At 39.8% G+C, this 25194-nt stretch overlaps 1 protein-coding gene and 1 pseudogene across 4 annotated transcripts in view; one reads left to right on the top strand and one right to left on the bottom strand.

The window, feature by feature from the left end:
* kiaa0319l (KIAA0319-like ortholog) overlaps positions 1 to 25194 on the top strand; it is a 36636-nt gene that overhangs the window by 5124 nt on the left and 6318 nt on the right. For all 4 annotated transcript variants that reach the window (XM_085261500.1, XM_085261499.1, XM_085261498.1 and 1 more), the window contains 17 exons: positions 1931 to 2106; positions 2988 to 3094; positions 7662 to 7930; positions 8121 to 8207; positions 8709 to 8955; positions 14440 to 14529; positions 14956 to 15053; positions 15187 to 15274; positions 17152 to 17244; positions 17327 to 17459; positions 18637 to 18742; positions 18862 to 18984; positions 19081 to 19204; positions 21288 to 21420; positions 21644 to 21792; positions 23536 to 23687; positions 23816 to 23954. In XM_085261500.1, coding sequence (XP_085117626.1) covers positions 3001 to 3094; positions 7662 to 7930; positions 8121 to 8207; positions 8709 to 8955; positions 14440 to 14529; positions 14956 to 15053; positions 15187 to 15274; positions 17152 to 17244; positions 17327 to 17459; positions 18637 to 18742; positions 18862 to 18984; positions 19081 to 19204; positions 21288 to 21420; positions 21644 to 21792; positions 23536 to 23687; positions 23816 to 23954 — 2125 coding nt within the window. In that variant the 5' untranslated portion in view covers positions 1931 to 2106; positions 2988 to 3000. The remainder of the gene's footprint in view (positions 1 to 1930; positions 2107 to 2987; positions 3095 to 7661; positions 7931 to 8120; positions 8208 to 8708; positions 8956 to 14439; positions 14530 to 14955; positions 15054 to 15186; positions 15275 to 17151; positions 17245 to 17326; positions 17460 to 18636; positions 18743 to 18861; positions 18985 to 19080; positions 19205 to 21287; positions 21421 to 21643; positions 21793 to 23535; positions 23688 to 23815; positions 23955 to 25194) is intronic.
* On the bottom strand, positions 10506 to 12178 carry LOC146548899 (uncharacterized; annotated as a pseudogene).

Raw genomic sequence — 25194 nt, 5'->3', positions numbered from 1 at the left:
GCAGCATGTTGTAAAAGCAGTACAGATTCTCTGCTGGGGCGAATGTGTTTTATATGTGCACCATTTTAAGATGTACCTTACTGACACCACTGAATCAAACTCATATTGTCACAGGAAGGTGCATGTATTAAATGTTTTCATTCTCGATTCTAATCTGCCGTTAAGTCTCTGTTACACTTCTGTAACCGCAGTTACTAGAACAACAGCACACACACCAAGAATACCTATCCAGTCAGTAACATTAATTTGAATTAATGTTCAATGAATTTCTTTGCTCCACCAACAAAACAAAGCAATTTCCACATCTCCTTCCTTATGCTGTGGGACAGGAACACTTAATGTTTATCTCTAACCAGTTTAAAGCAAAGCAGAGAGAGCACTCAGTGATCAAATAATTAACTTGAATTAAAATGTTGAGTTTACTACTCTAATATTAGTGATTTTCTGCAGCATTAAGCTATTGCCGTCAATGCAACTTTGTTGCTTAATCTTTAATGTTCTTTATAGAGTTTAATCCCCCTTTTATCACTATCTTCATCTGAGAAATTGTCTGAATGGAGTAGGTGGCACTCAGGGATCTCATTTTGTGTGGAAGAAGAATCCAGAATCTTACATCATTATTGGAAATAAATAAATAATGTGCTTAGTACCAGTTTAGTCAGAACCTGAAGGATTTTTAAATATTACAACTTCCACTAGACTGGCTGAATTTAGCCAGGCTTTGGGAGTGCTACATGACGTCACAGTACGAGATGATGCAACAGCAATTTGTCTCTCTTTAAAGAATTGTTTTAGCCCTTACGTGTTTCTGTGTCCCAATCATAGATTACCATACGATACATTGTTTTTATATATCTGGTGTTAATACCTTTTAATATATTGTACTGATGAAATTGTCTCTCAGAAAAGGTCAATGTGATTTCTGCAAGTTGTTCGTTTAGACGGGTCCTAAATGAAGAAAGGACAGAAAACAAAAAATGTCTGTTGTTCCCAATAACAAAACCTTTTATCACTTACAATCCTCTTTGGTTAACAAACTGGATTCTTTGAGTTTTTTCTTCAAAAAGTATAAATAAGAATCTGTATAGTTCAGCATGATTCAGGCCTCTGTAGCCTCCCTGGAATTGAGCAACCTTTTCTTGGCCTGAGCTGAAAAACAAATGAACAGTGAGAGGGTCAGTGAAGACTCTAGTCATGTACTAAACTTTTCCCCCCTTTTGGCATGTAGAAATTCTCTAGTTATTGCCAGATATTAACCAGTGTCTACTTTCATGTTCACATAGGCTAAAGATTTGCATAACTCATAATGTTATCAAGTTTGCCTTTAGGCATACAGAAGGAGTAAAGAACTGTTGTATAACTTCAGAAATTTGCTTATGATTAATTTTCCTGTTTCAGTTCTGCATAGTTACCAGGACATAGCCCAAAACTGTGTGAATCATTTTACACCTCCTTAGGTGTTGCTGTCAACAGGATATTGACAGAATTGCTGTGTTAGTTACACCCTCAAACCGATGACAGATTATAGAGGCAGACAGAAAATTCCTAGTAAGTGAAATCTGCTGTATATTTATGGTAATAGAATTTGTGGCTTGTTTGTTCTCTTTTGCAGAAAAGGCCAAAAACAATGAAAGGTCCCTACAGTTTCAGTGAAGGTGCCTTTTCTTTAGTTTCTCAGCACAGTATCTCCCGGTAAAGAGTCTCATTTTCATTAGCTTTTCTTATCAGATTTAGAAATTACAGACTTAAAATTCTTCTCCTCTAAAAAGCTGAGGCAGCGTTGGACATAAGCAATCAAAGAAGAGAAGGCACAAGACCTGAATAATTTAGAATACAGATGAAATTTCAGAATATATAATCGTGTATGTCCACATCCATGTGATGTGAATGATATTGAATGATCAACAGCTGAATTCATTTCTCTCTCTAGCTTAGTGTTGGAGCAGCTGAGCCTGTGAAGGCCCCTGAGGCGGCCATGTTGGATCTCTTCGTCAGAGTGCTGGTGTTGGCCCGTCTTCACCTGTCACCTCACAGCACCTTCCTGCCAACCTAACTCCTCACTCCTTTCTTCCTTCACCTTTCTTCCACTGCTGGATTAGGGGAAAGGTAAATCTGACAGTTTTTGGTTTCTTTTGTTTTTTTTTGTTTTTTTTTGTAGCTATACTTTTTTTGTTTGTTTGCTGTTTTGTTTTTCTCAGATAATAGTTGACTATATCTGTGATTCTGGTTCTGTATTGATTTGGGTAAACATAGTGAGTCAGACATCAGCTCTTGTCTAAAGATAAGAAACAAGAAACTTGGGAAATTACTGTGCTACAGTAGCAAATTAAATAGAAAACACCAAAAATGTGGAGTCCAGTGAATCAAAATCTTTGTAGGTGTATTGTCAGCAGAGCTGAAACAGATGTTGGAGTAAGCATTCAGCTGCATGTGCAGTTAGTGGCGCAGAGGGCAGTCTGAATCCATTAAATAGCTGATGCAGAGGTCATCCAAATGACCTCTGCTTAGAAGAAGCCAAACAGTGAGTTGCACTTAATTGATAATTATACAATGATTAATTCTCTTGTCAAATAAAACAGATGCATAGTAACAACTGTTTGCAGTTCAGTATTTAGGCCACAGAACTTTAGACAAATGTGCAGGATTATACCACAAACAAGTATTTCACCTTTGCAATATCACAAAGAACAAGAACAAAATCAATGTGATAAGGTGATAAAGTCATTTAAAATAGCAACAGCATCAGCATTGGATTTGGGAAGTAAAAAAGTTGGGGTATATCCAATGGATACACTGAAAAGGCTATAATCTACCTTTTTAAAATAAAAGAGTGGTTTTATTTATCCCACACTGTCTGACAAATCCAGTTTACTCTTTCAACGTAAACCATAGACATTTGACCAAAATTCAGTGTTTTGTGGGAGTCAACCATGTTAGCGTATGCAATGACTGAGCTGCATTTAATTCTTCCTCTGTCTGCTTCCCAGGTCCTTGTACAAAATGTCCTATGCACACCACAAGCTGCTCACCTGGTGCTTACCTCACCTCCTCCTCCTACCGCTGACCTACCTCTGGCTCCTGGCTCTTCCCACAGGTAAAGTAAACCAAACATCACCCTGGACTCAAAATACACATGGCGTGAAACTGATAAAGAAAAACATGTGTGCGTGTTTTGCTTCCAGCACTCATCTTTACACGCCTTTGATTACTCAGGGTGGGTCTACATCCTTCTTAGTGTTATTATGATGCTAGGGTACTTTTAGCTTGGTTGGTGTTTACTGTCCCTGTAATCTTAGGCTGAGAGATGGACGACTGTTGGCATCCCTGCTGTGTGAGTTCTTTCTGATGCCACTCTGCTCAGTGGGTTACAGTGTGAAAGAGGACAATAAAGGCTCTGTGAGTAGACATAGTGTGTGTGTGTGTTGAGTGGTGGGAGACAGAAGAAAAGAGGACAAGGGGTAGGATGACTAAACAGAGGCCAAAGGGGGGTCCTTCCTTTCTCAGACAAACCACAGAGCCTTTGTGTGTTGTCATATGAGGTAAAATCCGTTTTTTCCAGACTTGAGTTACACTGATGCACCACAAAGTCACCCTTGCCTCTCGTGTTGCTATGGTAGCAGTAGTTGCCGGTTGCTGTAGCAGGGTCTAATATGATCTGATGAACTGTGTTTTTGTTTGGTTTTGCTTTTGATGCTACCGTAATATATTAATAGATATGCCAAGCTTTCACTCAGTCAGTGCACACTCAGCTGAATGTTATCTTATAAACATCTAGAAACATTGTTTTTCCTGTTTTTGCACAACACCGGATTTTAGAAAAGGGTACTATTATACTTCTGATCATTTTATGAATGTGCTTTATTTTTTTCATGAAAGGTCCTGTTACCTTTAGGTATTTTGCATTCTTTAATTACCTCTATATATTACACTTTTTATTGTAAGTGGTGGAGTAAAAAAAATGGCATCTAACTCAAATGATCAAACAGTGTTATTTGCACATAGTGGGCATTCTTGGCAAAGAACCAAATTTAAATTGTCTCAACAATATATCACTTTGTTACTAGATAATTAAATGGATACTTTGATCCCACAAAGGGAAATGTTTTGTTACAGCAGCATGATAAAGAGTAAAAATAGTACAGTCTACTGTAAACTGTGAATAATAAAGATAAAATAGTGCCACTAGCACCTGGTAAGGACCTTATAATATGAGATAATACAAATACAACAGTGATTAAAAACAAAAAATATATAGTATAAATGAAGTTAGTTAAAATAGAAAAAGTAAGACTGACATTGTGTAAGAGAGAAGTGGAAATTGCATTAATAAATAATATGCAGCCTGATGCAACAACACTTAATTTTTTGCCCATTTCTTCAGTTGAACCTATGAAATTCTACAAACCTATAATAATTCTACAAACTGACAGGCATTAAAATTGTGTTTTTACCTCAACAAGGTGATTCCCAAAAACTATTAGGTGATAACTTGGCACATGTCGACATGATGTGCAGTGTGTTCTACAAAGTTTGAGGAAACTGGAGAAGCAGAGAACAAAAGAAGAATCGGCAGACCTAAAGATCTATCTACAACAGATTACCAGTATTTGAAAGTCATGTACTTAAGAAATACTACTGTTTCTTAAGTACTGTAAGAGTGGCTGTCAAAAAAACATTCTTCAGTAATGGAAACTGTGGAAAAAAGGGCCAAGGCATGCCAAATGACACAAAAACTAAACTGTAAATCAGTGGCAACAAGTCTCATGGAGTGATAAATCCAAATTTGACTTCTTTGGTTCAAATTGCCATCAGGATTTACAACATGGGTCAAGAGAGAGGTACAACAGCCATCTGTGGAACACAAGGGTGTGTCATGATTTGTGGCTGCATTTCTGCCAGTGGTGCTGGGGGTCTAGATTTTGTTCTGACATACAGTACCATCTGGAATGCATCTGATTGACAACTGCTTCATTTTTCAGCATGACAAGGATCGTAAACACACTGCTAATGTTGTCAAATGCATAGACCGGCCTACCCAATGCAATTGAACAACAGGCAGCCAAAATAAGACAAGTTAAAGACATTACGAGAAAACCTGCCTAACAGAGTTCATGCTGTGTTGAAGAATAAATGTGGGCATTCTAAATATTGACTTTCAAGCTCAAAAGAATTGTACAAACTGTTTTTGCCTCATATACTTCATTTTCATACTTTTGCACAGTACTGTAGATTCTCTGCTGAAAGAATCCATTAAGGTGTAGCATACTAACACCACCGATGGAAGCCTGGTCATCACAAACTGTATGTGTTGCATTTTTCCACTGGAAATTGCAGTTAGTAATGGAGATTGCATATCCACATGCTTTTATTCTTGGCCCTAATCAACCATTTGAAAATTGGTCAGTCTATTTGAAAGCTGATTACCAGGAATATTCAATCACTAAAAATGATTTCACTTTAATCTGGCTGCAAACTAAAGTGATTTCCATGTCTTCGTCATTGGGCTGTGGGACTGTGCAAGTCCTGAGCACACAGCATAATCTGTAATACTTAAAAAATGATCTAGTTTAAATTTTCAGACCTCTAATGTGCACCTGGCTGTCACGTTAGAAGTACATGGCAGCATCTTTTACGTAAGCACACACAGCCTGAAGCGGAAATACTGGCTTAACAAAGAAAGTTGATTAGCTTAAGCCATCCACTGCAAAGAGAGCCTGACTGTGTTGAACTTGCAGCTTAGTGCACTGCTCAGAAACCAAATCTTGTAGACCGTAACTTTCAAAATGCTAGCTGGTGTGAACATGAGCCTTAAAAGCATCAGAGAAGATAGCATTAAACACAGCGTTTAACAAAAGTGAATTTAATGATATGGACATTCACATTAAGTGTGCGCAGTTGGCCTCAGTAAATAGGAGCATGTTTGAGTTATGTCTGTGAGTGGTGTGCCTCGGAATATTTCTTGTATATCACAAATATATTTTGGCATGGCACGGACATGCTCATGAGCGTTTACTGAATAAGATCAGTAACAGAAAAATATTTAGTTGTCTCTTTATCGTGTGTTGTACTCTGCAGGCGGAGGCTTATAAACAGAGGCCACTAAGCATAGTACAGTAACCAGTTCTTGTGCTGTATTCATTAACAAACCTTTGCAGAGGAATGCTGTGGGTTTCAGATAAATTACACTGGCGTGTATGTGTGTGTTTGATCTGCTGCAGCAGTGAAGAACTTACAAGACAAGATTTAAAAAGCATTTTTATTATGTTGTAATGCCGCTTAGTTCACAGTGACTTGGCTGTACCATTTTCGTTGCTCGTTTGGCCTCTTTGTGCTGGTGACATATAAATTCCCTTCGCTCCCTCTCTTACTTTAACAGTCTGTGGTATTTTAAGGGTTGTGCCCTTTTACTGTACCTGGCTGCAGAGTAAATCGCTTGTCAACGATAATGGATGGATTGACCTGAACCCATATGAGACTATAAAAGGTGTAGGACAGTAATGTAATGTAACACACACACACACACACACACACACACACAGGGCAGCTAATCAGCTCACTGCGTTGCTGATATTAGTCTGATAATGTCTGGCTCAGAGGGCAGACTTTAGTTTGTACTGAACACTGTGCTTTGGTTTTTAATCAGCGTCCTGTTTTCTCAGGGAAAAGCTGCACTTCCTCTCTCCGCTGTAGCCTTGGTTGGCTCCTCAAACTGCTGCCTGTCGACTTTTCTAAGAAATGTTCAGTCAAAGCTGAATCTGAAAGTCTCAGTAGCTGTGGCTGGAAGCCACTACCCTTTTCCCTTTTTTAACAATGTTGTTGTAGTCATAAACATGTGAAATGGTGAAAAGAGTAGAGGTAGCCCTATGATGTCACCTTCGATGCCGTTGATTTATTTAATAAATTTTTTTAATGAAACAATCCATCAAGGACTAGATGTCCATGAAGGTTGTTTTTTCCAGGCTAAATTCAGTCAGCTAGGCATGGCCTTTATTAGCCCCAAACTACTTTTCCTGATCTCTTAGCAACTTTTAAAGGTGAGAAGTCGGCTTTTCTTGTTCTTTAAGAGATGCTGTTGTTCACCTATATTGTACTGAAAGGTGAAGTGATTTCATCATTTCTGCTGTCCCTGTTGGTTGTATAATAATGTTTGGGCTTAAACAAAGCTTTCTTCAGCCTTCATTTCTGTCTTTCAAGAAATCTGGTTCAGATTTACATATTCAGTTTCTCTGTGGTATTTTCGATTGGCATAGTGGTGTAATGATTAGCACAGTTGCTTCAGAGAGGTCTTTTTCCCTGAAGCTTGCAGAAAGGTATGGACACGTTGAATGATTTCTGTCTCTCCAGGTTAAAACTGTGATATATCAATCCAGGTTCAATCGGGACAGGATAAGTGGTGAAGAAAATTAGGGACGTCCTTTCAATTTGCTGTCCAATATAGATGTAAGAGAGAGGTGTTGTTTTTCTATGTTACGAGAGGTTGTCTTATTACCTTTCCTTTTTAAACCAAATGTCATCTTCTTTTCTGCTAAGTCCTTTCCAGAATGTATCTGCAGTGAAACCTTCAGTTGGTATTTCAGAAGAATTTATCTTCTTTCCTCAGTCTGATTTTGAACATGGATACAGTCCATCATAGATCTTGACTTCCTTCTGTCCTGGTCCAGGTGTGTCAGCAAATCACTGCCGGGTCACCGGTGGAGTTCTGGGCATCCATTGGAGCAGCATCATAAGCCTGGGTTGGTACCCTCTAGCAGATGGGAGAGCCGGAGCGAGGTGTTGGGAGTTCTGCTGCCTGGAGCCAAAGTGCAATGCTGTTTGGAGTCTCGGCGGTCGCTGTGTGTTTCTTAGCTGCTCGCGTGAAGGAGGCTGCCCCATCTCCATCCTGCCTCAGCCCCACGAGGAGTCCCTCGGTCTCCTACAGCTGCTCTCCAAGGTATGGTTGTAAAAGAAGAGATTGTCTGTTCTAAGAAAACAGCATCTGTCTGCCTTTTTTGGATGATACAGTCATTGATTGTGATACTGCTATCAGATGAGAATTTTTTTTATTTATTTATTTATTTATTTTAAAGACAGATTAGGGAACTTTTGTCTAAATGCCACTGTTTTTGTAACTTCACTTTAAGGTCCCTGTCAGTGTGAGGCGGAGAGCGATTCGCCGTGCACCACCTACAGGAAGCCACAGAATACACAAAAGACCCCATATCCGCTCGGTAACGTGACAGAAAACTGTTGTGAAACTCATGTTAAAAAGTTTTCATATGACTCAATGCAGTTCTGTACAGCTGCATTTTCTGATTTCAGTAGAACATTTTCAAATTTCATAATACATTTGGAGATGCTTTTCCTATTCTGTGATAGCATTTAGTATGTCCTACTCGTAAACTGTATAAGTTATTTGTACACAGGTACAATTTCAATGAGACAAAATGTTAAAATAAAGTACGTAGTTTTTTTTTTTCCTCCATTAAAATTACTAGCTAATGCACTCTCAGTTTTATAAAGCAGGCCATTCCTCCTACTCTTTTTGACTTGTCACATTTCTACCCTCTTCCCTGCAGTCACACTTATTGGTTAATTTGAATGATACATACATATCTGCAGATATGAACCCATACATTTCTGATGTGATTCCTCAAATCTCCCCAATTCCAGACACAGATCTGCTCTGATTTCTGACTTTATAGCCTGAGGTTTTTACTTTCTGCCTACAGGGAAGCTCCAACACAGAGGCAGCTCAGCCAACATCAGCAGCACCCAGCACCATCGCTCTCATCCAACTCTCCCAAAAGAACATAAGCCAAATAACGAATGGGAGTTCAGGCACGCCTCCTGCTCCATCGCCGCAGAACTCAACGATCAACGTCGCCCTTGATGCTGCTGCGTCGTCTTCCAATGACAGCGATGTCAGCACGCCCACAGCAGCTTCTTCGACCATCAACACAACCCCGACACAGGCCGGTAAGTGAGGAATCTGTGGGTAGCAGTGGGTGTCACGTCCCCTGACAGCCATCGCCTATTTTTGGCTTGTTCAGTAATATGTCTTCATGTATTAACTATGAATTAATTAATAATGTAACAGTACTGAACTGGTGTGAAGTCAGACGAAAATTCCTCTTCTAAATTTGGTTTAAGCTTTCAGCTTGTATATTTCAGGCTCACATACTCATAATGTACAGAAGACGCTTCACCGTCCTGTTTGAAATAGTTTAACAGAATGCAACTGTTTACTTTGCCCACACATTTTATGGTAGACTGCTCACATGTTATTTTTCCCAGATGAAATCAGTGTGCTCTGTGGGTGTGTAGCTGAATGAGAGTAAGCTGGAGGAATGTGTTTTGAGAGAAAGCGGCTGGGCTTCTACAGACAGGACTAACTTGTATGATCAGTCTGTCCTCACTTACAGAACAGTCTCTGTAGAGAAACTGGAAAAAGAGCAACAAACCAATCTCTGCATGTCCACACTGAAAAAGCCTTTTGACTTTAACAATAGAATTGCTACACTTTAAATGCGGCTTGTGGTTTTATAGCCACAGTCAGTTTATTTGAAATTCATAGTAGTTACACTTTTACACAGTCAGTGTATTATTCCTGGAGAAAACTAGCAAAACATTTTTGAAAATTGATATTATAAACTCTCCAGTTTCCCTGGAGGAGCTTTAAAACATCTGAAGAAATCATCTTGATGATGCCACCAGAGTTTTAAAAAAATAGTGTTTTAAATACAAAGCCTGTTGTGTAAACTGGGCCGGTGGATTGAAGGGCAGAGGTGTTTACCAGGCAGGGAACATCTAGCACTAGGGTTCGTAATGCTTGGCCTGGGGGCAAATGGCAGCTTTTGGTAAATTTTTGTGTGCCCCGCGGGCATAACAAGGAAACATTTCACTGCTGATCATTAATTAGGGTTTCTCCTGGTGTCTTATTTCCTTGTATTTTAAATAGGGCATAAAAAATATGACTAATTCATTTACTCAAAATTGACCCTGATTCTTCAGAAAAGATTCTCTGTGCAAATGTTGTGTATCCATATAGTGAGTGTGCCACAAAGAAATTACAGTTTTTCTCAAATGCTAAAACACATGTCACAAACGTTACCACCAGGTCCCCCAATGTCCAAACACAACACCCTTCTCTAAAGCTACATAAACACAACCACACCTTCCCACTGCAAAACTCAAACTCCCACACCAAGAGAGCAGCTCGAAGCTGTCAAAACTGTAAACACTATACACAGCATTACACACTACAGCAAAACAATTGAAAACACAATGCTCAATTTGTGAGAAGGTTCTTTGGTTCATAACTGCCAATGCATATTTTTATAAACTGTACAGTAACAGATCGTCATAGAACCCTGCAGAGGATTAGGCATTTAGATTTGTGAGTTTCACATGAAGACTATAAATCTATAAAAACATCCTGCATGTACGTACACTACTGTAACACAACTCAATGCAAAAACAGAATCTATCGCACACAACAGTACTCTCGGAAACATGATCAGGGTGTGAAGTCTTTTTTATTGTCTACACGGTCTTTTTACAGTATTACACACAGTCACTGTGCGGCATCATGTCGCCGAGCTGCATTGGGCCACATCACCTCATCCACATCACAGGCTATATTGTCCCTTGCTAGGCACCGCGGGAAAAACGCCCTGGAATGGCGAATCCATCCCTGGAAGGCCTCCACTGGGATGTCAGCACAGGCCAGCTCCATTGCCCGTACGAGGTTCTCTCTTGTGTATGGCTGTCTGTCATACACCTTCCATCTCCATGATGAGAAGAACTCCTCTATAGGGTTCAGGAAAGGGGAGTAGGGTGGCAGACAGACGTTTAAAAAGTGGTCACTGTTGGTGGTGAACCACTCTCTGATTTGGTGTGTTTTGTGGAAGCGGACGTTGTCCCAAATGATCACATACATGTGATGTGCTAGCCTAGGATGGTGTTGTTGACGGTCCAGGAGGATGTCTTTTAGCTCCTCTAGGAAGGTGAGGAGACGTTGGGTGTTGTAAGACCCAAGGACAGCATGCCGGTGGACAAGCCCCTCCGTACCCATAGCTGCACAAAGAGTAATATTACCCCCCCGTTGGCCAGGAACCTCAGTGATGGCTCTTTGGCCAATGATGTTACGGCCTCTTCGCCTTCGTTTCTGGAGGTTGAAGCCAGCCTCATCCAGGAAGAGGTACTCATGGGGTCTGGCCATCGCGTCCAACTGCATTATCCTCTGTGAACATGGAAAAGCGTACAGGTGTTCAGAACGGTCAATCAGGTAGCACAGTATTGTCCAGAAGTAATGTAGGCCACTAAGCAACACAGTATGTCCACTAACTGTACTGTGGACATGGATGTATACGTACTTGCACATACTCGTAACGTTGTTCTATGTGTCGCGCAGAGTTGCGCTCAAAGGGAACCCTGTAGACCTGTTTCATCCTCATCTGTTGGCGCCGGAGAACTCGGTCTATTGTGGACACGCTGACAGCATCAATGTTCTCAAAGTTTACATTATCTGCAAATGACTTTGTCTCTGATCTCTCGGAGTCTAATGCAGTTGTTCTCACGGACCATATCCGCAATGAGGATTTCTTGTGCCGCTGTGAATATGGCAACCCTCCCACCTCTATGTGGCATTCTTTCAGCTCTAAAGAAAGAAACATGTGTTGTCAATTGACTGATTTATATGTAAAACTACATGTAAAGTAACAGACCACTTTCACAGGCCTGTAAAACTGTAGTGTGACAAAGAAAGCAATAGCGTACTATACCTGTTGTGTTGTCTAAATGCCTTGATAATGGTGGCCACGGTGAACCTACTCAGGTTTGGATGTACTCTTCGTCCCGCTTCAGCCATTGTCATGCCATGGACAATGACATGATCAATTACTGTTGCTCGCATATCATCTGTTATGATGGTGCGAGGTTGTCTTCTTCTCCCACCTGGACCTTCTCCTCTCTCTTGTTGGCCTCCTTCTCTTCCTCCTCTACTCCGAACTCCTCTTCTTCTTAGGCCTTCACCTCTTCCTCCTCTGATCTCAACCCCTCTTCCTCTTTGGCCTGCAGCTCTTCTCCTTCCGCACGCTCGAATGCCTTCATCCATTGTGATTGTTTGGCATCTTCACCAAACTATGCTTTTATAGGTGGGGTCACATCATTAGCAACAGGTGTCTTCAATTTTGTGTGTAGTGACTGACGCCAGGTGTGTTCCCTGTGTTCAAAGATTGGTGACTGTGGCAAGCATTTTGCATCACATGGGCTTTCATTTGAGAATATGAGCAGAGTTGTTTTGCAACATGTGTTTTAGCAAGGAAAAATGTGTTTAGATTTATGAGTACAGAGGGTTGTGTTTTGTGAATTGTGTCTTCATGTGACATGTGTTTATGGTACTGGAATATGGTGGCTACATTTAGTAAATGTGTTTAGACTACTGGTCATTTGGGTTACAGGATTGGCTTTTGTGTTTTAACATTTGAGAAAAACTGTAAGCAGGTTTTTTGGGGGGAAAAGGGCAAATTTGCAAGAACAGAACTCTAAAAAAAGAGTCCAGGAGCAATATATTTGAACATCTTCTATCAGAAAACCAAAATCACCCATTTTTACGTACATCACTACGACAGGAACAAACTACAGGCTTGATTTCATTGAAATGAGTCATCCTCAGGGTGTGCAGGAACTGTCAGCATTTCACAAAGTTGGACCTTTTTTCCTTTACTCGTTAGATTAACAGCTTTTAGCTCATCTGGTTAAAGGATCGATGAGCTTGTGGAATGGTGATGCATCTTCCACAGTTCACAAAATCTGTCCACAGTTCACAAAAATTGCAGGCCTAAAACCTAATGGGTCTTCACACAGATGTGTGTGACTCAGGGTCAATAGATGTTCATTCATTTGTGCCTTAAAACTAACCACTGTTTTATGCCACTGTATCAGACTAAATGCAGCATACAATAATTAATTTTCTTCGGGAAAGAAAGTTTCAGAGTCAGTTTTTAGTCTTTAGAGTCAACAGATGTAACAAACTGACAGTTGTTGAGTTAAAATGGCAAACAGTTGCCGACATGCACATTAAGTTCAAATATTACAACTGATTTTGAATCTAATGTTTCTATTTGTCATGCTTAACTCCAATATTCACCCTCCTTTTAGTTCTTTATGTGGTCTCCATCTGCTCTCGGGGAAATCTTTGTATCTTAAACTGCTAAATGCTCCAGTCTGTTCAGCAGCGAGTTAATCGGCTCGTTAATCTTTGTGCACTTGGTGTTTTGTGTACAGTTTGTGTACACAGTTTTTGTCTCTGCCTGCTGCTTCTGCAGCAGTTACTGCTGTCAGCATTAAGAGCAAATCGAAATGAAGACAAAGACACTGAAATGATTAATAAAGCTGTCAGAAGCTGCGCAGTCTGTGTATCGCTGTGAGTTGTGCCTGTCACATCTGTTTATTGCCTTCATTGTAGATATCTGATTACTGATAATAGCAGTTTTAACCATTGCAAACAGTAGATAACACTCGTTTATGTCGTCTATGGTACATGTGTAAACTCATATATATTCATCTCTTCCTTGAAGTGACTGAGTGCTGTCCAAATCACTCAGAAAGGAACAAAGGAGGGAAGTTCATCTATATTTGATCTATATTTTGGTGTTAAAATGTCTAATATATGGCCACGTTACAGTACTCTGTGCCCTGTTTGAGCTGTTAGCAAATTTATTTAGTTAATCACATTGAGAATATTTTAATGTATTTGTTTTTTTAGGGGGGGTTAATGTAAAAATGTATTATTAAAAAAAAAAAAAGAAAAAAAAAAAGAAGGTAATTTTACCCCATTGCCAGGTGGTTTCTAGGCAATGTGATGAAAACTTGTCATGCGCAGTTTTTTGTGTGGATTTTGTGAATATAAATATGATTCTGTTGTCGGGAAATAAAAATGATCCTGTCCTTTTTATCAAGTGTTACAGGCACATCATGTCATAATATCTGTTACATATAAGAACCTCCAGGGTTCTACGGTGTGCCCGAGTGCCAGTTCAGGTTGCTTAACCACTGGTTAGAGGGGTTCACAGTCAAAGAAACAAACCAACACATACACAAAGTTTGTTTTGCAAGAAAGAACAGATAAGGATTGTGTAAACAAAGGCAGTGTTGTTTACACAATTTATTTTTTTAACTCCTTTTTGCATGAAAAAATGTTTGGAAACCATAATTAATGACGTTATAACATTATTAGAATATTTGTTACAACACAGAAAGAGCCAATGGAAAAAAACGTTCCTGTGTAAGATAAAACTGACCCTACTTGGGCATTTCTGTCACCAGTACTGGTTGGTTGCTTGAGGGTTAATTCTATCCATTTCAGTATTCATTTTCTAATTAAATATAAGGTTTTCGATTAAGTGACTGTTTTTTGGGGGGGTTTTTTAATGTTAAATGTTCTGTTTTTTATCACAGTGAGGGAGCTGGTGGTATCAGCAGGAAAGAGTGTGGAGGTAACGCTGCCCCTCAACGAGGTCAAACTTTACGCCTATGTGGTCCCAAATGGTGAGACCAATGGAACGCTGTATGAAATAATGCAGTCTTTTCATCAGGTGTTTCCTGACACCTGAGGAAAAATGAGTGTGTAGGAGGAGCTAATTATGCATGGAGTGGATTTTTCTATGTGTACCAGTTACTAATTATTATTAAACTGTGCGTTATTTGTGCTGTTCAGTAATGCATGGACTAAACTGCGCTTGACATGAGTCTTAATCATTTTGTACGTCATGCTGAACGCTTGTCAGAGAATTTCAAATCTATGCTGAAAAAGATTATAGAGTTCAGAAGAGTAACACACATCATGAGTCTGTTAATCCCTTGAGCCCTCCTTAACATGCTGCAGTGTAAAAACATTGTATCTAGTAGATTTTATTTGAATGCGTACATTTTTATTACACTTGGGTATTTATTTTTATGTATTTTTCTCTACAGGGACAAACTATGCATTTGACTGGCGTCTAAAAACTCATCCCAAAGATTACAGCGGGGAGATGGAGGGGAAGCACAGCAAGACTCTGAAACTCAGCAAGGTGCAGATCACAGTTTCATATTCATGTTTGCTATAAATAAAATCATGCAGGTGGCACTCTGTTGACCATGTAACCAAAAAGGATCACTTCTTCTTTCTGGTTGACTCGATTCCTTCTCTTTGGGTCTCCTCAGCTGACCGTGGGCCTGTACGAGTTTGAGGTGACAGTGGACGGGGAAGGCGCCCACGGAGAAGGTTACGTTAATGTTACAGTCAAACCAGGTATGAAAACTCTTTAGTTCCTGTCATGGCTCCTGATTTAGCTTCTTTTTACACTTGTTCTCAGTGGAATATTTATGATTTACATTTTTTTTTTTCCTCAATAATATGATTTTGTAAGACTTTTGGGGTCTCTTCCTCCAGTTTATGAAGTGACTGTTTGTCTGTGAAGGTTCTCAGTCATCCAGGTCATCGTAGAAAAGCGTCTGGACTTCTTTAAAAAGAAGTCCAGACGCTTTTCTTTGCAAGCTCCTTTGACTACGAAGTGACTGTTTATTCTACTTTTGAAACCACCTTATAAAATCAAGGTCACGTGAGGACTGTAGCCAACTGTCACAGAGTAAAAGGCAGGGTGAATGTAGTGTTCACACCCACGGGCAGGTCAGATTTACCAGTTAAGCTAACGAGCATGTCGCAGACACTGGAAGAACGTGGCACCGCCACGCCGGCTCATCACTGTGCAGCTGCTGTAAATCACAAATGAGAAACGGTGTCAAATAAAGCTACACAGGAGAGCGATGTTTTAATGCTGAAGCTTTTATATATTAGTTGCAAAATTATGTAGTACTGTTAAAGGGTGTGGAAAATTAACTCTCTTCTGTAGCACCAAAACATCTCAAAACAGCTCTAAGCAAGTGATAATTCACAGCAGGCGCGTTCTCACTCCTGTAAATTAATCCTTTGTGTGTGGTGCTGCGTAGCTGCAGAGCAGTCAGTGTGGGGTTTGGGTGGGCGAGTGTGACTACACCAATCAGGACAATTCACTTTTACCTGTGCTACCCCCACACATCATCAGCAGGTTAATGTTACTGTTAATGTAATTGTTTAATGTGTCAGACGCATGCTCACGGGCACCTCCATGTGGTGACGTGTAGAAAGTTCGTGGTGTGAAACCCATAGACCGTATACAAAGTTGAGCAGTTAGAAGCAGGAAAAAATGGAAAGCGTAATAATTTGAGAGAGTTTGACAAGGATCAGAGCATCTCCAAAATGGCAGCACTTCCTGGGTCTTCCCGGTCTGCAGTGGTCAATATCTATATGGTTCTGATAGAAAGGTGTCAGAAAAACCTGTGCAAAGCAGATTTATGGGCCTGCATAGCTTCAGACCAGTCAGGGTTCCTATGCAGACCCCTGTCAATCGCAGAAAGCCCAAAAAATATGAGACATTTGAGCATTAGAACTGGACTTTAAACAATGGAAGGAGGTGGTTTAGTCTGATGGACCATGTCTTGATGTGGATGGCCAGGGTGTGTGCACTGATTACTTGTGCCACAGCACATGTTTGGGTCTAGTGGGTCCAATGGAGCTTTTGCACATCTGCATTCGCTTAATTTTGCAAAAGTGGACATCAGGACTTGGTGGAAAAACACTGGCGTGAGAGATGTAAATGACTGTTCGTGTGTGTAGTAAGATTATAATGTTGATGCTGCTTTACATAGCCATATTTGATTTGCAAATTACATGTGCTTTTGAATTATGCCAGGACTATTTTAATGTAACCTGTTTAGTTTATTTTAATTCATATCCATAAATCTTCATTGTGTTTGTTTCTTTTATAAAGATCTGCATGTTGCATCTAATGAAGCTAAGCAGTCATGTAAGGTGGTTAATCTTCTGCAGTGTTTTGAATGTACTGGTCCCCCCCCCCCCCCCCCCCCCCCCCCCCCTGAATTAATACAATTGTCCGCTAAAAAGCACTCATTAACCACTTATAAGGAAAAAAAACCCTTATTGCTGGAAGACAGCCCGGCTTTTCTCCCACACATGGTTGTATTTCTGTATTTGCCAGGGTATCCTCTAACCTGTTCTTACTGCCTCAGTCACTAATGCCTAATGTGCAGCTCAGTAAGCGAGTTAATTCCTTATTTTCCACCTGACAGAGCCACGGGTAAACAAGCCTCCTGTTGCCGTAGTTTCCCCAAAGTTCCAGGAGATCTCCTTGCCAACCAGCTCTACGGTGATAGACGGCAGCCGTGAGTCTCCCACATGGTACACACACAGTCATTTAGCACCAGTTAAAGAAAGGAAAACCAAATCCTTGTCTTCCCTTTACAGAGAGCACTGATGATGACAAGGTGGTGGCGTGGCACTGGGAAGAGGTCAAAGGTCCTCTGAGGGAGGAGAAGGTCTCTGCTGACACCCCTGTACTCACCCTCACCAGCCTTGTGCCTGGGAACTACACATTTAGGTAAACAGAAATCACACTTATCTCAATGAGATTAGTTGTGAAGTCTGAAAACGCACACCTGTTTTGTTGAAGTGTTGGCCTGCAGACAAATGCAGCTGAGTAAAACTGACTTTACAGATGTTACAGAGGTGTTGGGAAGCTGGAGGAAGTAATTATGCACAACCCGTGTAAGTGAACAGGAAAATCCGTAGTTTGATGTGAAAACATTTGGATACTGTAGCACATCTCTAAATACACTGGGCAACTAAAGGAAATCCTTTTTGTGATGTTCTTTTATTTAGCATGGACATAAAAAAGAAAAAGAAAATTCTCTCCTTGTTAAATAAATAACAGAAAAAGCAGTCCCTTTTGAAAATATCTGATTGATTCTTTGGTACTCAGCTTAACAAGTGCATTTTAGTTTCTCTAATATGGCCTCATTATGTGGGCAAGTGCGTGTCTTCATGACCTACTCGTATTTTTGAAGTGCCTCCATCTGGATCATTTTCAGAGAGAGATTTATGATTTACTTGACAAAGTGTTCTTCTTTTGATATGCTGGCAGCAGCAAATAATAACAGTGAGCTTTCTTTAAAACAAATTAAGAAATATAGACCCAGAGCACAGCTTTTAAGTTATGGAAGTCCGCTAGAAACCTCTGTGTCTTCTAAATTTATACAGTGGGAAGGTTAAATGTGATGCGACCAGTAAGTATAACCTCAGAGATCAGTTTTGTTAAATTGCTATTTATTTGGGTTTATATTTGAGTAGCATATTACAAATTGTGATATTTTTTTAAAATATAGTTCAAAAAGCAAAGAATAAATACTAAATACTTGTTGTGTAATTGACCTAAAAGCTAAAACAAAAAAAACAACAACCCCAAAATAGTGATGCGCTGGTTCTGAGTTAACGTCCATCATTTCACTGCTTGGCTTATCTGGGTTGACATCATAAATTTGTAGGTTTATATTTGTGCTATTTCAAATAAGGCTTGAATAAGGGCTGAAAGTCTTCAAACAACGTTGTTATTTATGTATGGTAAATAATGTTTTCCTGGCAGAAAAGTCGAGATGAATCAGAAAAGAAATGCAAAACTAAGCATCTTCTATGAAATTTTGGCAAAAAGATTTTAATTTCTGCAGCACACATGTCTATGGTTGTCCCATAAATGCATCTCCATCTTCCTTTTGTATCAGTTTGACAGTAACTGACTCGGACGGAGCTACAAACTCGACACAGGCCACTCTCTCCGTTAACAAAGCCAAGGACTATCGACCTGTGGCCAACGCCGGCCCAAACCAGGTTTGTCCTCTCTGTTGTATGATGCCCCAACCTGCAGGTGCTGCTATCACATGAAAATAAAGTAAGTTATTTACGCCAAACTGCGGCAATCCTAATAACTTTTCTCTTGCCTCTTCCAGGTCATCCAGTTACCACGCAACTCCATCACTCTGTATGGCAACCAAAGCACCGACGACCACGGTTCTCTGTCCTATGAGTGGTCCCTCAGCCCAGAGAGCAAAGACAAAGTGGTGGAGATGCAGGTACAATACTCCACACAGCTGAATTCACGTGTTTTGGGTTATTTTTCTGTGGATAAGATCATCGTAGCTAACAGTGGCGTATACTGTGCTTTTCAGGGTGTACGGACTCCCATCCTACAGTTGTCAGCAATGCAAGAGGGAGACTACACCTTCCAGCTGACTGTGACGGACTCAGCTGGACAGCAGGACACTTCTCAGGTCACCGTCATCGTGCAGCCAGGTAAACAGCTGGAGAGTTCATGCCACCTCAGCAGATATCACTTCCCAGCCATCACAGATGTCACACATTAGCTCAGGATTTTTCAGTGTTTGTTCAACTCTGAGCTATTGTTCACCATATGGAGCGAATAAATCTCTTTAACTTGACATTTAAGAGATGCCGTATCTGAACACAGTGTACCCTGTGTGGCTTCTTGCTCGCCCCTTGTCTCTTCCAAATTTACACATCAAAGAGCAAATTGAGCCAGTGTGTAAGTCGCCATTAATTTGTGACCTTTCATGACGTGTGAGGAGAATGTCGGCACTTAAACTGCTCCTGTTTAGCAAACAGTGACGGGTAATCATATGAGGGAGCAGAGTGCACTCAAGGTGATAAGCACTTTGTAGACTGGAAATGTACTGTTTTATGTTGGACCTCGAATGCGAACACACAACAAGGTCAAGGTCTGCTAGGTTTAGACCGAGGCTATCTTGTGAGTCATCGCACCTGAAAGATATGACGATGTTATTAGTCAGAATCTAATTCCAGGTACTTCAGAACATAACTGCTGTGCTTTAGTTACTGTCAGAAAGACACTGGTCCTTTATATCATAGAAGGGTTTTCATTACAGTGATGTTATTAGCTGTGTTATACAAATATTGGGTTTGCTTTCGTCTCAAGCTAGCTCGGCTTGAAATACTGGTCAGTCTCTCCAAATCACTGAAAATTTTAATATTGACCCCCCTGAACGCCCAGAGCTTCCTAGTTTGAGGAGGCCTGCTCCCCAATCCAGGTTTTTCGGACAGTAATTGTAGCTCTGTGCTTTAGTAGTTTTCTCATAGTCTCATTATATACAACTGGACTTCTTTTTGTAACCAATGGAACCGGACTCTTCTGGTCATTAGAGAGATTGCAGATACAAAGCACTTTGTAATGCCTTCAGTTTTCTGATTTGGATTTCCATCTTCTACAACCTCAATTCGGAAAGAGTCGGAAGTCTGTGCAAAATGTAAATAAAAACAGAATTGAATCATTTGCAAATCTCATAAAACCAGACTGTTGTCACAATAGAACATAGAAAACACATAAAATGTTTTAACTGAGAAAATGAAATTTGATTTAGGTAAAACATCTAAAAACGAAATTGTGTCTTTGTTTAAATGTATTGCCTCTCTTCTATTAAGAGTCGGTGAACATTTGGGGACTTTCAGCATATCTTGATGGTGCCTTCCCAGATGTGCAAGGTACTAATTCGATTGGTACCGATACACCTCCGTACCACCAGACTTTTGAAAAGAGGGTTGATAATTTTCCTCTTTCGTCCAGAGGATGCAGTGTTTGTGTTTCCCAAAAAGAATTTCAAATTTGGATTTATTTGACCACAGAATAGTTTTCCACTTTGCCTCAGTCCATTTTAAATGAGTTTTGGTCTAGAGATGACAGCAGCATTTCTGGCTCATGCTCACACGTGGCATTACAGACCTTTAATCTGCAACCTTTGACCTGGCACACGATGATTTCTCCAAGTCTTCCTAAGTCCATGCAGTGATTTCATGACATAATCATGTCTGTTTTTGATGCAGCACTGAAGGCTCAAAGATCACAGAATTATAGATATATAGATAGAGCCTACACTTTTGATCATATTTTGTAATACATTAGATATTTTGCAGTCTTTGCAAATTTATGTTGAGAAAGATTATTGAAGTTTCACAGTTTGTAGATGTACCTTTTTGCCAGTTAACCTAATGAGCTGCAAAATGTTCCCCCAACTCTTACTTTTCAAATTCAAAACAAACTAAAAATTTTCATATAACACTACTGGTTTAAATAAATTCGCTTTGGGGATCTGCGGATACCAAGAGCAGATCCAATGTTAAGTCAACAAACTAAACAATTCACACATTTGCAAAATAACCAAAGCACTGCTACAGATGCATTGTAAACGTGGAACAACATAGATTTAAATAGAATGGTTTGACCCGTTGAGGCCTTGCCCAGTCAAGCTGATCCAAACACTAATATTGAATCTGTCCTTCTATACTGTAATTTAGTGTGGTCCAAATAATGGAGTTGTGTGTGTCATTTTCACATTTCATTCAGAAAATAATAAACCACCAGTAGCAGATGCAGGACCTGAGAAAGAGCTGACGCTGCCCATGGATCACACCACACTGTATGGCAATAAGAGCCACGATGACCAGAAGATAGCCACCTATCAATGGACAAAGAACAGGTCAGATGAATATGGATTAATGCAGTTTGTATTTTTTGTTGTTAAAGTCTAGAATAATAGTTTACATGATACCTCAATCATAGTTACTGAGAGGTTTATAATATAAAACACTTGAATTCACAGGTTTCAGTCGCTGTCACTAACATTTCCACATCCTCTTTAATTCCCCTTGTCCCTCCCTTCATGTTTCGATCTTTTTTTGGTCCGTCTGTTCCTCTACCAGTGGTCCCGATGGTGTGAAGATTGAAAATGCAGACAGCGCCGTTGCCACGGTGACAGGTCTCAAGGTCGGCACATATGAGTTTACCCTGACAGTAACTGATGAGAGGAAGCTGGAGAGCAGCGACACTGTCACAGTCATCGTTAAGGAAGGTACGGAGTTGTGTGTTTGTGTGGGTGTGGAATAAGACTTTCCCTTTAAGCAAAATAGCTGCTTTATGTCAAAGTCAGACAGCTGAGTATTACGGATGTTTTGAAATTTACATGTTAATTACAGAAGCAAGAGCTCAGTTATTATCTGGAATAACATAAACACACTCGGATATGTAGACAAACGTATGGTTTAATGCATGCACATACACACAGAGATCGATATAAATATAAACTAATTCACTCTAGTGCGGTATTTAAAGTATTTGTGCTAATACATGCCTTATTGCATCAAATGCCTTAGCTTTATCATTATATTGAATTTTAAATTTTAAGCACTTGGTAACAGCAGAAAGGAAGAACTCCCTTTTAACAGGAAGAGACCTTCTGTAGGGCCAGTCGGTTACCCAATATGGGATAAATATGATCTCTCTCTTTCTAGTCCCTATCCAGCTCTCAGTGTAGCCTTTTGGATCTGCTGAAGGCTTTCTGTTTAGAACAGCCTGATTAAAATGGAATTACAAGAATGATTGTCCAATATTACTAAAATTAGGAGCAATCTGTTTATAAGCATTATCTTAGAATGCTTATTGGTCCTTCAAACGTAGGAGTGTTGTCCAACTATTACCTTAGGTGCCATTCAGAGGCCTGTTCTCTGTACATTTTTTTAAAAATAATCCCAGTAATCTGGATTTTGTTCAGATCTTTGAACCCATAAGAGAATTTGATTAGGAAAGCTGGAGATTATTGTGCACTCCCATTATCGGTGACCAGAGTATAAATATCAGTACTGGAAACCATAATCGGGTGGAGTAATGAGTGGAGGAAGCAACAAAGAGGGGGGAGTATATTCAGATGAAAGGTTAAAAGCAGCACAAATGTGACACACTCATTCATTCATTGCTTGGAGAACAATAGTAGGAAACTAAATGATGAGTTACTTTTGTCAGTTACTCCCTCTTGACTTATGCGCTAACTCTAATAATGACTCACAATATTCAGCAGTTTTTCCTGTCACCTGTGCACAAAATGGAACTGGTCCCCACCCTTCCTCCAACCTTGGTTGTGCAATATTTGCACAACCAAGGTTGGGCTGATTTCCGTTAAACAATTCTGGTAATTCTTGATCTTGTTTACAATGAACAGACCTGAGACAAGCAGGTTTGACCTCATGGATGTGTTGCAGTAAAATCCAATCCTATAGCTGAAGAACTGAAATATTCCACATCAAACCAAATCATCAGCAGTTTAAACCAAATAATGTGCCGATCTATGCGCTAGAACAATGAGAACAAGCCCTCTGTGAGCTCATCCTGTTATATTGTATAAACAAAAGACTGTGCTATTAATGGGAAACAGTCCAGAGGGAGTGACAGCTGCACAACAATCATAAACATGTGAAAATGGTCTGGCTGGAAACGTGCAGTGAAGTGGTGTAGTTGAATATAAGCTTTTGATTCTCTGAGTATTTAGAGGGAGAAGATATAAGGTCTCCTGTAGATCTGAGTGATCTGAATGTGCCTCAGTTTGAATGAGAAAAAGCATGATTGTGTTACTGAGATGCTGTTTTTGTTTGTGTGGTGCTTTCAGACAAACTGTAGGGGTTACAAAAAAGATGTATCCTGTGTCTTTGAAAGTGTGGGATTCTCTCTAAAATACTGTAGCGCATGTACCAGTGACCAGCAGGGGGCTCTAACAGAGACACATTGTAAAGAAGTTTATGAAATTTTAATGTTTTTTCTCCAGAAAAGGACCAACCGCCAGTAGCTCGTGTTGTGTCGAGTCCACCCATCTCTTTGCCTGTCAGGACCGCCACTTTGGATGGATCTCAGTCCACTGATGACAAAGGTGGACTCAGCTACCTGTGGACCAGAGAAGACACCAGTCCTGCTGCTGGGGTGAGACGGACCTTTATAATCAGGCCTTTAACTGATGTTAGTTCTGGTTTAGTTTATTGCAGGGACCATGAGATTTATAAATAAATAAAAATGTATTGTTTTTTGTTTTGTTTTGTTCTGTTTAATAGGATGTGCTGAACAGCTCCGACCACCAGGCAGTGCTGTTTCTTGGAAACCTGGTGGAGGGCAAATACAGCTTCATCCTGACTGTAACTGACAGCAAAGGACAAAGCAGCAAGGGGAGGGGCACAGTGGAGGTCAAACCAGGTAAGCAGACCTACAAAAACATGCATATGAACACATCCCCAAGATATACTCATTATTTTTAACAATACGTTTCTTTATTTCATATAAAAATTACTCCTTATGTTCAACTAAAGAGAACACACATTCTCAAAAACAGTTCAGAAAACACATCGACATTCAAAAACGTCTCAAAATGGGCTCAGGTGTGACTACATGTCATTGGTCCACATATAGTTGAGTCAAGAAGCCTGTGCTAACTGAATAAACAGAAGGCTGCTGGATAGATGGACGGGCAGTCAGTCCATTTTAGACTTTAATAAGTTAAACAGCCAACTGTTAAAATATTCACACAGTGATGGTGATTTTTTTTTCCTATGATGAAAGGAAAAAATTATATCAAAATTGATATGAAAATGGATTCATATCAACCAAAAACACCACTTCTTTCTTATCCAGTCTGTATCATTTGGTTTACTTTTTTTTAATCCAAAAACAATCCTGTAAGCTACTTGTGTAGAAAAAAAGAAAGAAAAAAAAAAAAAAAGAGGTTCATCAGTGTTTTATCACAACTTTGACCTTCCGGATCCAAACCAAGTAGAAAATGCTTTGAATGAAGTGAAATTTCTTTTGAAATAATCTTCTTATATGCCATTCTGACCCCTTCCTAAAACGTTTTAATCTTTTTCCACTAACTAAGCAACCTATGCATTTGTCTCTCGACATACAATTTGTCTGGTTTATTTCATACTGATTTAACTGTTTTACCAGGAGTGGATATCTAGGTATTAACCATTTACAGTGTTAGAGTGAAGGATGTTGAAGTGTAAAAGCTTAAACATTTAAAATATTTTAAAACTTCCCGGTTTGGGGAAAAACTATATATTTATTTGTATAGTGTAGCAACGTAACTTGATACTGATGCACTTAAAACCTAATAAAACTGCTGATTATTTTCCAGTGATCAGTTTTTTTGTGGTGCAGTGTCCCAATAAAAGACCTGTGGTTTCTATTCAGGCTTTTATTTTGTAGCCAGATAAAGATTCAAACGAGGGGAAAATAAATTCTTGTGATCGTTAAAAGACATTGTAGAAAAATATACTGAAACACAACTGCTGCATGGTTTATTTTTTCTTCAAACGACTCTGTGCATGCAAATGCTTTCCACACAGCAGGAGCCTCAACAACCAGCAGCAGAAGGTTGAGCAGGTCAGCACAGCATACGGTGCACAGACACACACTCGGCCAGAAACTAATCCGTCAC

This window comes from Mchenga conophoros, linkage group LG22 (assembly GCF_057382185.1).
Source record: "Mchenga conophoros isolate Kocher_MC1m ecotype Shallow Benthic linkage group LG22, M_conophoros_male_GT1.1, whole genome shotgun sequence".
NCBI classification, from domain to species: domain Eukaryota; kingdom Metazoa; phylum Chordata; class Actinopteri; order Cichliformes; family Cichlidae; genus Mchenga; species Mchenga conophoros.
This window is presented reverse-complemented; position numbering and strand designations above follow the sequence as displayed.